Raw genomic sequence first — 12181 nt, forward strand, 5'->3', positions numbered from 1 at the left:
ATCCTAACAAAAATAACCATGCTCACTTTTGATGGGCACCTTCATAAAATATTCATTTGATGATGTTTTTTTTGTTTTGTTTTTTTGTTTCCTTTAAATCATTTAACAATTATTATACGGTCATGTATAAATACAGGGAGCTGTTTCTAATATTTTGCAACAATATTTTGGTATATATTTAGTTTTGATTTACTAGATTCAGACTGTACATGAGATGAAGTAATTTATTCATTTGATTCTATTACATTTTACTTTGTGGGATTAAAAAGTTCTCATTAGAGTTTGTATTTTATTGTATTTATTATTTCATATCAATATTCTATTTTTATTTGTATTCATTTATTTTTTAGTTATTTTTTTATTTTAAGTTTTAAATATTTTATTCATTTCTTTGTATTTGTTATGAATTTTACATGTATTATTTTATTTTTGTGTTTCTAATTATTTTCTATTGTAAGTTTTATTATTTTGCCCATTAGTTTTTGTTCATATTTCTTGTTATTTGTATTATTTTGTGATTGTTATTTGCATGCTTTCATTTACTAGTTTGCATTATTTTTGTGTTAATTTTATTATTATTATTATTGATATTAATTTGGATGGATTAATCTTTTGTAATTTTACTGTTTTGTTTTAGTATTATTTGTATTGTTTAATCTACAGTATTAGTTTGGATGTTTTGTTTTTTTTGCGAAGTTGTATTTTACTAGTCTTTTATTTTGTATTATTTAATTTCATAAATTTTGTATGAAATCAAATGTATTTGTAATTTTTTTTATTAGCGTACATGTGTATTTAAAAAATCAAACAATATATTTTCTAGTTGTCTTTTAACTCGTCTTTGGCTGTTTAGCTCCCCCTACAGGAAAATGGGCGCACTGAATCATTGCAACCCAGCAGAGATCTTGCTTGGCCGTCAAACATCAATCTGACCATATGGAGCACACACAGGAAGTGTCATTCATTCTACGTCACATTAATTCATTCCGTCAATCCTGATCACATCAAAAAAAAGGGACTCAAATGAAATCACGCGTGTTGTTGTTGTTGTTGTTGTGAGCTTCCTCCTGCGTCCATCTGGCAAACAGGAAGTGGGTCGTTCATGGGAAGGAGATATTTATATATATTGGTACAGTTTTATTGAACTTTTATCGGCAATACATTTTAATATTATCACTGTTTAAATTGAGTTGTTGTTTTTTTTTCATTTTCTTATAGTTTTATGTTCAAATTATGCATAATGTTACAACGGCTTACGATAATATTAAATCTTCTTTTTAGAAATGAAACCCGTGTCTCGTTTATGACGAACACTCAGGCGTACTCCTCTACGTTGTTGGTATATGGAGAGCGATTTTTTTATTATTATTATTTTTTGATGCGGTACTTGGTGAAGAAATACTGCTCCAGGCTCCAACATGTGTTGACTTGAGCTCCCTCTGGTGATCATGAGGACAATTGCATGTCTTCAAGGTGCTGAAGGTTGTACAATGCATAATGTATAGCCATCGTCTCTCCATCGGTAATGTCCGATCATGACTCAAAACCGCAGCTGTCCCCCCTAATCTGAAAAAAAAAAAAAAAAAAAAGAAAAAAACTGGTTCAGACCCCAACAACTACACAAACCTCCGCCCCCATCTCCAATTTAGCCTTCAATTCCAAAGTCCTTGAAAAAGTAGTCGTCACTCAACTTCACTCTCAACACAGAACAGCCTCTATGAGCCTTGCCAGTCCAGTTTTTGTCCCCTCCACAGCGCTGAAACAGCCTCATTAAAAATCACCATTGAGCGCCTCGTTACAGCTGACTCCGCGTCACTTTTGATCCTCATCCTCCTTGACCTGAGTGCGGCTTTTGAGACCATCTCACACCCGATCCTCCTCAATAGACTCTCCTACACCGCCCGAAACTGGTTTTAGTCATACCTTAAAGACCACCCTCAGTGCATTCAGCTGAAATCGTTTTCATCCGACCCCTACCCAGTCACTTCAGGTGTGCCCCAGGGCTTTGTCCTGGGGAACCTGCTTTTCATCCGCTATCTCCCTCCCCTCGGCAACACTTTCCGTAAATTCATTTTCCTTTTTCATTGCTTCGCGTATGTCACCCAGCTCAAGCTCCCCTGCAAACCCAACATTTCACTTCGACCCACTCCTTCATCGTACTGGATGGATGGATGATATCTTTCAGACAATAAATCAAAACGATTTGTGTCCAAGCAGCAAGCAAAGACTAAGTCATCTGATTTGCGCTCACTGGAGGCCAAATGGTCCTATTTGTGAAACGCTGCAATGTCAGAGGCATGTGCGAAAGGTTTCGAGGGAGGCACGATGGCACTTTTGGTGACACAAACAAGCCCACGAGGAGGTCTGGCCACAATTCAGGAGGACGTGACCTTCGACTCGCAGCGCCGGCTCATCTGGTCCAGATGGACGATGTTGCCAGGAGGTGCCAGCCTGGAGAGGATGACTCACGGCACACTGTCTCCCGGCGCTCTGTGCGTGTGTGCGCCACTGCCAGTGCCACCTGAGCCCCGTGGCTCTGTCGGTCTCCGTCACGTACGTGCCTGGAATCGCACATAATGTGACCCAGTGATTACATTACTCCCATCCGCATCACCATATTCAAAGTAATGGGCCCTCTAAGTGCATTTAGGCAGCGGATAAATAACGCGCGCTTGTCAGCAGGGACGCAGCTCGCCACCATCTTCTCGACGCCGGCGTGAGCAAAACTCTTCCAGTTTTCAAGACAAATTCAGGTTTTGAGAGCGTGTTTGCTTTTTCACCTCAAAAGCAGCGTGTAATACAGGAGAGCAGACATGGAGCTTTTTACAAGGAGATGCTGATGTAGATTAAACACACATCCAAGACCATCCATCCATTTAGTCATAGAATTTATAAAATAGAATAAAATAAAACAAAGAAATACAATAACACTCAAAATACAATAAAGACAGGAAAATAAAACTACAATCCCAATGCAAGACAGAAAATAAAGAAAATAAATTAAATACATTTCCAAAACAAGGCAGGCATATAATACTAATAATGATAATGATTACAAAATGAAATAACAACAGCAACAAAAATACAGATACAGATCCGATGCAAAGACAGGAGAATGAAATGAAATACACTAAAATTGAGTAAAAAAAATAAATACACATCAAATACAAGGTAGGTAAGAAAATAAATACTTAGAGATAAATACATTAATAATAATAATAATAATAATAATAATAATACAGTAAATAAAGAATAAAATCCTGTACAGGTTTAAGACAAGACTGAGACAACGTTAATATAATACAAATAAAAAGGAGGTAAATAAAATAAAAATAGAGCATTTGCTATGTTCTTTACAAGCTCTAAGCCATGAATCACACTCAACCACACACATGCATACTTTCACGCACGCGTGCATACTTGATGTAACTTTATTTAATAGGGACCACATTTTTGGTAAATAAAGTAGTAAAAACGTGTACACACACGCACGCACACACAAGCATAAGCACACACAAACACACTCTTCTTGTTGGTCAGATTTATTTGAATGCAAACACACAGTGTCACATTTTTATACATCATTTCAAATGCAATTATCGCACATACAGCGGACACCAGCTAATTTGCAGGGAGATAGGGACAGGGCTCGAACAGTGAAAGTAAGCGAGGAATTGACACCCATTATGTTTAACGCCTAAAATCCTCGAATAAGGGGGGATATCCTGTTAACAAGCGTTTTCGGGATTCCCCCCCCCCCCAAAAAAAAAAAAACTTGAAAAAAATAAAATAAAAAATAAACGAAATTGGGAGAGGAAAAACAAATAAATCAGCAAATACATGAATGCGTGGCTGCCGAACAGCAAATGTGCGGGGGTCCACTGCATCATAAATGCAGCGTGTTTATTGTGACAACGAAGCCAATGACGACCGCAGCATGTCGACATCGTCTTAACCCGAATCCGGCCATATTACAACAATACGAAGAATGGAAGTGAAATAATGTCAACATGTAGACAACATCAGACATACTGTGTGTACAGTCCAGGGCCACGACATTAACGACACAATTCAATGACGACTAATGGAAAAAGAGACACCCCCAAATGAAAAATGGTTACAGTCCTGTACTCCTGTGATCTTTGACCTTCGTCAAATGCTAACATACGGACGGCTGAATAACAAACAAATGCATGGCACACCTTGACCTGAACATTTTTGTAGTTTTGGGTCTCGTCAAGATGAAACCGTTGACCCTTGGCACAGACTAAAATATGCTACGATCAGGTCGGTACCATCGGTCACATGCCAACATACCGTCGGCTAATTAAAACATATTGCCACGATTTCTCCGTTTTTTTTTTTTTTTTTTGATAATGTATTTTTATTGTTTTGTAGTTGACTCACAATGAAACCACTCCCCCGCCGGCCCACTCACAGAAAAAAAAAAAAAAAAAAAAAGGTACCATCCTATTGTCGTACGTTTATCACATGCTAACGTATGTCAAACAAACAGTAGCATCACAACAAACACGGCACACCACATATTTAAAAAAAAAATCTACTTTCAAGGTTTTTATAGTTTTGTGTTGAAGTCACGATTAAAACGTTACACCATCCCAAAATTAGAAATGCTACATTCCTACTGTATTAGGTTTAACACATGCTAACAAAACACGTGGATGGCTAAGTAATAAACGCCACCAAAATAAGAATATATTCCCGTTTTTTTGGCGTTTGAGTCACGATGAAACCGCTTGCCCCAGCCCCAGAATAAAAAAATGGTACAGTCTTGTTGTCTTACGTTTGTCACGTGCTAACATGTAAAAGGAAATGAACACAAATCCTCTCATTTTGACTGTGCATGTGTGCCTAAAGTTGTGGACTTATTTAGAACACCTATATTAATAGCTTAAAACACAAATATAGCGCAAAGTATGCTCCCAAAACACTTTAATAATAATGTTCAAACTCATTTTCAAACATTACCGGTGAAAACAAATGGCTTACAGAAGATTTGATTTCGAAACTATGCACCAGAAGTGCAGGTGTTACTGTACTCCTGGCAACAACCCGGGCTAAACGTACCTCCTCCCCGACATACAAAGATGTCAACCAGTTGAGAGGTGTCACTTCGACATGCTTCCTTTGCCCCAATTAATACCTTTGTATTATCCAGCGCTTTGGCGCCATCTTAGGGTGTTACAGAAAGAGCGCAAAAGTACACATAGTCAAAACTATACATAAAACTAGGAGAATTACACCTTGTGTATCTAAAACAAGCATATAGCTTAGCCTTCATTTGGCAAGATTCATGCTAATGCTAAAACACACTGGGAACCATAAATGTAACCCTTTAAGTAAGTGCAGCAACACATTTAGACATTCAATATCACAGTACTCACAGTCATATATTCTTTATCCTCTGCGAGGAGCTGAGCCGTCTGTACTGTACAGATGTCCGTGTACGGAATATCCGTCTTTAATTGCCCCCTGGTGGCCTAGGCGGGCAGCAGGACAAATGCCATTCAATTGATCCAAAGTGTGACAAAAACATTCATTCTTTTAAAATGATATTTAATTATGCCATTATGTTTAGTACAGAGTACAGTATTTTAGAGTGCTGTTTCTCTCATAAAAAAAAAATAAAATAAAATAAAATGAAAAAAAAACAGCGCTGGAACAGATTAATGGCATTTTTTTCAGCAGCATTTTTTTTAAACAATTAATCTCGGTTAAGTGGCAAACTTTCTCTTGCGGACTTCCCTTTGACATTTCTTTCAACGCTCGATGGCGGCGAGGTGAAGACGTTCAGCGGTGGACCCCGTCAGGTTCTCGATGGGGTCCACGGTGCTCAGCTGGCTCTGGCGACCGTGGTGGAGGCGGCGGTTGTATTCTCGGGGTCCGGGCCGCTGGTGCAGCAGGAAGAGGCGCTTGGCGGCGGAGCGGTACTTGCGCGACATCAGGTTGTAGACGACCGGGTTGATGGAGGCGCTCAGGTAGCACAGCACCATGGAGGCCATGTTGAAGTTCTGGCTCAGCATGGCCGTGTCGTAGTCGTCCACCTGGGCAAAGAGGTTGCGGCCGATGTGGTAGGGAAGCCAGCAGATGATGAAGGCCAACACCACCACCACTGGGGGATCATCATCAGGTTACTGGAAGATACTTTCTCACAGGTAGGTATAAAAATGTTTGGTTGGGTTGGTTTTTGAGTAATTTAGCAAAACGTAATAGAGAGCCTGCTAGCTTGTGTCAGCTCAATAGCGTGCTATCCACCTCAGTGTCAAAAGAGCAAGTCTGTGCTATTAATCTGAAGAACGGAAAAGTCAGTTGATTAGCCAGTTCCTCACGAGTCATGTTAATCTAACTTCCATCTGTCCATCCATTTTCTACCGCTTATCCGAGGTCAGGTCGTGGGGGCAGTAGCTTTAGCAGGGACACCAAGATTTCCCTCTCCCTGCCACTTCATCCAGCTCTTCCGGGGGGATCCCGAGGCGTTCCCGGGCCAGCCGAAGGATGTAGTCTCGCCAGCGTGTCCTGGGTCGTCCCCGGGGTCTCCTGTGCCCGGTACTCCTCACCGGGGAGGTGTCCGGGAGGCATCCGAATCAGATGCCCCAGCCACCTCATCTGGCTCCTCTCGATGTGGAGGAGCAGCGGCTCTACTCTGAGATCCTCCCGGATGATCCGAGCTTCTCACCCTTGCGGAGGAAACTCATTTCGGCCGCTTGTATCCGGGATCTTGTTCTTTCGGTCACGTCCCACAGCTCGTGACCATAGGTAAGGGTAGGAACATAGATCGACCGGTAAATCGAGAACTTCGCCTCAGCTCCTTCTTTACCACAGCGGATCGATTCAAGGTCCGCATCACTGCAGACGCCGCACCGATCCGCCTGTCGATCTCCCGTTCCATTCTTCCCTGACTCGTGAACAAGACCCCAAGATACTTGAACTCCTCCACTTGGGGCAGGATCTCATCCCCGACACGGAAAGGGCACGGCACCCTTTTCCGACTGAAGACCACGGTCTCAGATTCGGAGGTGCTGATTCATCCCAGCCGCTTCACACTCGGCTGCGAACCGCTCCAGTGAGAGTTGGAGATCACGGCTCGATGGAGCCAACAGAACCACATCATCTGCAAAAAGCAGAGATGCAATACTGAGGCCACCAAACCGGACCCCCTCTACGCCTCGGCTGCGCCTAGAAATTCTGCCCATAAAAGTTATGAACAGAATCGGTGACAAAGGGCAGCCTTGGCGGAGTCCAACCCTCACCGGAAACGAGTCCGACTTACTGCCGGATATGAGGACCGAACAGCCCGTATCAGGGGGTTCGGTACCCCGTACTCCCGAAGCACCCCCCACAGGACCACCCGAGGGACACGGTCGAACGCCTTCTCCAAGTCCACAAAACACATGCAGACTGGTTGGGCGAACTCCCATGCACCCTCGAGGACCCTCGAGGGTGGTTTGTACGAGCTATAAATATGCCTCGAAAGAGATTTACTGCCGATGTGGCGTCACATGAGCACAAGCGCCGGCAGATTAGAAGAGAGTGAAAAGCGTCGTTAGAGTTGATGAATGGTCATTAACGGAGGAAGCCGGGCGAGACCGTCCAATTGAAAGCCTAACGGACGATTGGACGCCATCAATATCCTCATGCAAGACAATGACAACATGAGAATAACAAAACAACACTGGAAAAGACGGAAGACGCCGCGGTCACGCTGATTTTACCGAGAACAATTAGCGCACACACGTAAATGCACATGACTCAGCTGTGTGTGTGACAAAAGTGAAAGCAGGGAGACGCAAAGACAAAGGTTGACAAATCACTTGTGGAGACCTCCCCCAAGGCCAAACTATAAAACCAACCAACCAAGCAATGAACTAGAATAGCCTTTTGAAACCTTATCCCGCCTTCCTTGAAACCGCAAAACTAGCTTGGAACCCCAAATTTGAAAGCCAAGCCAGGCTGGAGACACTTCTTTCAAACCTTAATTTGAAACCCTAACAATGGCTTGCGACCCTAATGTGAAACCCCAACCCTGGCTTGAAACCTAAATTTGAGCTTCATACCTTTGTTTCGAACCACAACCTTGACTTGGAAGGCTAATTTGAAAGCCTAACCTTGTCTTGAAACCTTTACCCGGGCTTGAAATCCTAATGTGAATCACAACCCTGATTTAAAACCCTAACCGTGGCTTGACACCCTCCTTTGAAACCGTAAGCTTGTCCTTAGAGCTCATTTGACAACACCTTAACCGTGACATGCCAACACAGAGAGCGAGCGCGTGCACTCACCGAGGATCTTGACAGTCTGCCTGTGCGAGCGTTCCCTGGCGAGCGCGCTAGGTCCCCTCACGTCGCTCTTGCTCTTCCACAGCTTGAGCCCGATGGAGCCGTAGAGGAAGACGAGGCACAGCATGGGGCACACGAAGTACGCGGTGGACACCCACAGCATGATGTGCAGCCGCCCCGAGTGGATGGCGCCGTCCGTGTGCTTGCACTGGCCGCCGCCCCGCGCCGCCGTGTGGTTGTCGTACTCCACGCCTACCAGGAAGAGGGTGGGCGTGGACGAGGCCAGAGCGAAACCCCACAGGGCGGCGATGATGTACTGGACACGCCGTTTGGTCACCAGAACCTTGGTACGCAGCGGGAAGCTGATGGCCAGGTAGCGCTCCACGCTCAAGGCGGCGATGTGCAAAATGGTGGCCGACGTGCACCCCTCGAACACGTAGTGGTAGAGCAGGCACACGGCCTCGCCGAACAGCCACGGCACGTATTTCCACAGGCGGTAGAGGTCGAAGGGCAGGCACAGGAAGATGAGCAGGTCGGAAACGGCCATGCTGGACAGGTACAGGTTGGTGGTGGTCTTCATGTCCTTGAAGTGCTGGATGATGAGGATGGTCATGGTGTTGCCTGCCACACCCACCACCAAGATGGCCACGCAGATGACCGTCACGGGGATGAGAGTGGATGTGGGGAACAGAGAACCCTCGTAGTGGTGGTCCACGATGCCGACGCCCGCAGTGTCTGCAGCCACGGATGACTGGAGTTCCACCTGGGGTCTGGTCCAGGGCATCGTCGCTTCTGAAGTGTGGGGGAAAAAAAAACACCATACGGCGTAATGTGATGACATACAGCTCTGGAAAATAATCAAGAGAACATTGTAAAATTATAAATTTTTCTGATTTTCAAATTTAAAAAGTCTACACACCCTTGTTCAAATGCCAGGCTTTTTTGATTTAAAAAAATTTGACCAAGATAAATAATTACAAAACTTCTTCCACCATTAATGTGAAACTAGAAACTACTACTTTAAATTCAATTACATTTTGTCGAGAGGGCAAGTTAAAATAAACGCGATAATGCGGGTGCACCAGTGTGCTGCACACCCTCGTAACTGGGGATGTGGCTGTGTTCAGAAGTAACCAATATAATTCAAACTCATGTCAAACGGGAGTCCGCACACAGCCGACACCATTTAAAGTGCACCTGATGAACCCCAAACAGAGTTAAAAATTAAATATAAACAACACAAGAACCATCAAATAATGTAAATAAATGAGATACAAACCCAACAAATAATAAAAATCCAGAGACCAAATAAATACATAAATAATAAACAAAAATTTAAAATAAATAAATAAAACGAATATGCGAATAATAATTGTACAATAATAATGAATGATAATAGTAAAAACTATAATAACAATACAAAATACAAGTAAAAGTACCCACTGGCCACATTAACTACATTGTACATTATAACACTGGCAAAACAGGACACTTCATTAGGTACCCTTTTACAACCTTCACAATGAGATCTATCAATATCAGCACGTCTGTCTTTGCAAATCAAGTCATAAAAAGAATAAGTAATCCATGTGTAGTCGAAGGACAAAAAAATGACTTTACCTGTAAAATTGAAGAGGGGACCTCAACTTGGGGTACGGCGACGAACGACGATTTGCAGGATCTGGTGACACAAGCGAAGAGCATCTCCTCCTCCTCTTCCTCCTCCTCTTCCTCCTCCTCCTCTTCTTCTTCTGAAGGGAAGCTTGTCTCCTAATTAAATGATGACAACGGGAGGAAGTGAAGAAGAACGTATGTGAGGGGAACATGCTAAATCAGCTTATTAGTGAGCTGTCTGTCATGACTACTAAAATAAATTCAGCCCACAAGTAGGATACAGAATAAACGCCCAAATGGCCATTGGACCATTTCTTCTGTATCCTACTTGTGCACTGAATTGTGAATGAAAACAAGTGCGCGCCTTATTAAGTCGTTTGAGCATTAATTAAGTAAGGTTTATTCTGGTGAGGGGGGCCAATAGAGTGAGTAGCAGTGGTGACAAAGATTTGTCAAGATTCAGATGGAGAAAATTCTGAGTCATCCATTCTTTGGTTGCAGCTAGACACTCAAGGAGGGCAGTGAGTCGGTTAAAGTTATAGGGTTAGAAGAGCAATAGATATGGGTATCATAACCATAACATTCGTATGATATTTCCTGAAAGCAGTTGAACAACTGACCGAGAGGGAGCATGTATACTAAAAACATTATTAGACCGAGGACAGAGCCCTGGGGGACACCACAGTGGAGGGGATCTTGGTATGAGTCGTGATTGCTTACATGGACACTAAAAAAATGTATTTGTTAAATAAGAGTGAATCTAGTTTAACGATGTACCTGAAATACCCACCCAGTTGTGCAATCGATCAAGTAGGATGGAATGGTCAATGTTGCGGCACAGAATGGAGTGCTCACCTCTGTCAGCGTGCATGAGGATGTCATTCGTTATGCATAAAAGGTGCTTTCTTAGTACTATGTTTGTGAAGAAAACCAGACTGAAATTTGTCAGATACTGTATTATGATCCTCAACCGGGGTCAGCAGTTGGTCAGTGACTTTTTGAGTTTCTTTTTCAAGGATTTTAGAAAGAAACAGAATATGGAGCTGGGTCTTTTAGATTTTTTTTAATTCAGTTGGGAGCAGGTCACATGAACTGGAGGAAGGGTGCATTTGGGCTACTGTCTTAAGAGGGCACTGAAGGGTAAGAAGAAGATGAAACAGGAATGTCTGGAGGAGGGAGATTTACAATGTGATTGATCTTTGAAAGAGGAACCTTGGATTATTTCGATTACTATTGATTAATTCAGAAAAGTAAGTTATTTGTGCACCTTTTTTCGCAGAAACATCTTTCATATGCAAGTATCGGGTTTCAAGACAGTTTTTTTTTAAATTCTAATATTTCTGATATTTTCATTATTCTGGATTCTTTGGAGAGTATACAGGTGTACATCAAAATTAAAGCATTTATGGTCAGAGGAAAAACCAATCATGTTTAAAGAGTTAGGAGGTACGTTCAAGGTCAAAACTAAATCGAGTGTGTCTATGTTTATGAGTACGACCAGAAACGCGGTGTACTAGGTTAAAAGAATTGCAGATATTTAAAAATTCCAGGGCAAATGAGTTTGATAAGATTGTCAATGTAGATATTAAAGTCACCAATAATAATGGCCCTGTCAAAATTGACCACAAGAGACGACAGCAGTTCGGAGAATTCATCAAGGAAACCGGTAACTTAATTAAGTGGTCGATATATGGTAACAAAGCAAACTGGGTTGTCACACACCGTTTTAAATCTGAGGATTTCCTAACTGTTCAAGGAGCCAAGACTAAAGGGATTACAAGTGAAGTTTTTCTTAAAAACACTTGGCGCCACCACTTGGGCCTGTTATTCTAGGGCATTCTAGGATTCTAGGAGTCTCAGTGAGGGACAGGAAATTGAGTGGAGGATGAAAGTCTTGTTGCGAGATTGATTGGGTATTTAAAAGAGCAATGACAACAGAATTGGGTTGCTGAATTGAATTGTGATGACTGCGGCGAACGCTAATTCAATTACAAAGCCTAGCAGGTGACGACACAGAATGCTTGAGAAGTTTAACATTTGCTCTCGTAGCTATTCTAACAGGAAGAGGCAGAGGAATGTTGGTTGATAGCAGATGAGAGCCTTTGACAGAGGGATGGAGGCCATCGTATTTAAAACTGTTGAGGCGTATCGAAAAATGCAGCAAAACTGTCAACGAATAGAATATTTCTGTTCATGCAGTAACCTTTTAACCAGATGTGCAACTGGCGTAGGCGACTAGATTTTTTTCGTCAGCAAAACACAGAGAAGGG

At 42.5% G+C, this 12181-nt stretch overlaps 1 protein-coding gene across 1 annotated transcript; it reads right to left on the reverse strand.

Annotated features, from left to right (window-relative positions):
* Positions 1-5700: 5700 nt before the first annotated feature.
* Positions 5701-10015, reverse strand: mlnr (motilin receptor). Its single transcript, XM_061681896.1, has 3 exons — positions 9918-10015; positions 8301-9089; positions 5701-6133 (listed from the first exon to the last, which is right to left on the reverse strand). Exons 2-3 carry the CDS (start codon positions 9079-9081, stop codon positions 5781-5783), a joined length of 1134 nt encoding a protein of 377 aa, XP_061537880.1. The 5' UTR covers positions 9082-9089; positions 9918-10015; the 3' UTR covers positions 5701-5780.
* Positions 10016-12181: the final 2166 nt, after the last annotated feature.

The sequence above is a fragment of the Phycodurus eques genome, chromosome 7 (genome assembly GCF_024500275.1).
Source record: "Phycodurus eques isolate BA_2022a chromosome 7, UOR_Pequ_1.1, whole genome shotgun sequence".
Lineage (NCBI taxonomy): Eukaryota > Metazoa > Chordata > Actinopteri > Syngnathiformes > Syngnathidae > Phycodurus > Phycodurus eques.

Bases quoted from the DNA above. Each gene is read 5' to 3' on its own strand.
- mlnr (XM_061681896.1), bottom strand. From the start codon at position 9,081: ATGCCCTGGACCAGACCCCAGGTGGAACTCCAGTCATCCGTGGCTGCA. The intron at 6,134-8,300 runs GTGAGTGCACGC...ATGATCCCCCAG, and splicing joins GCAGACTGTCAAGATCCTCG to TGGTGGTGGTGTTGGCCTTC.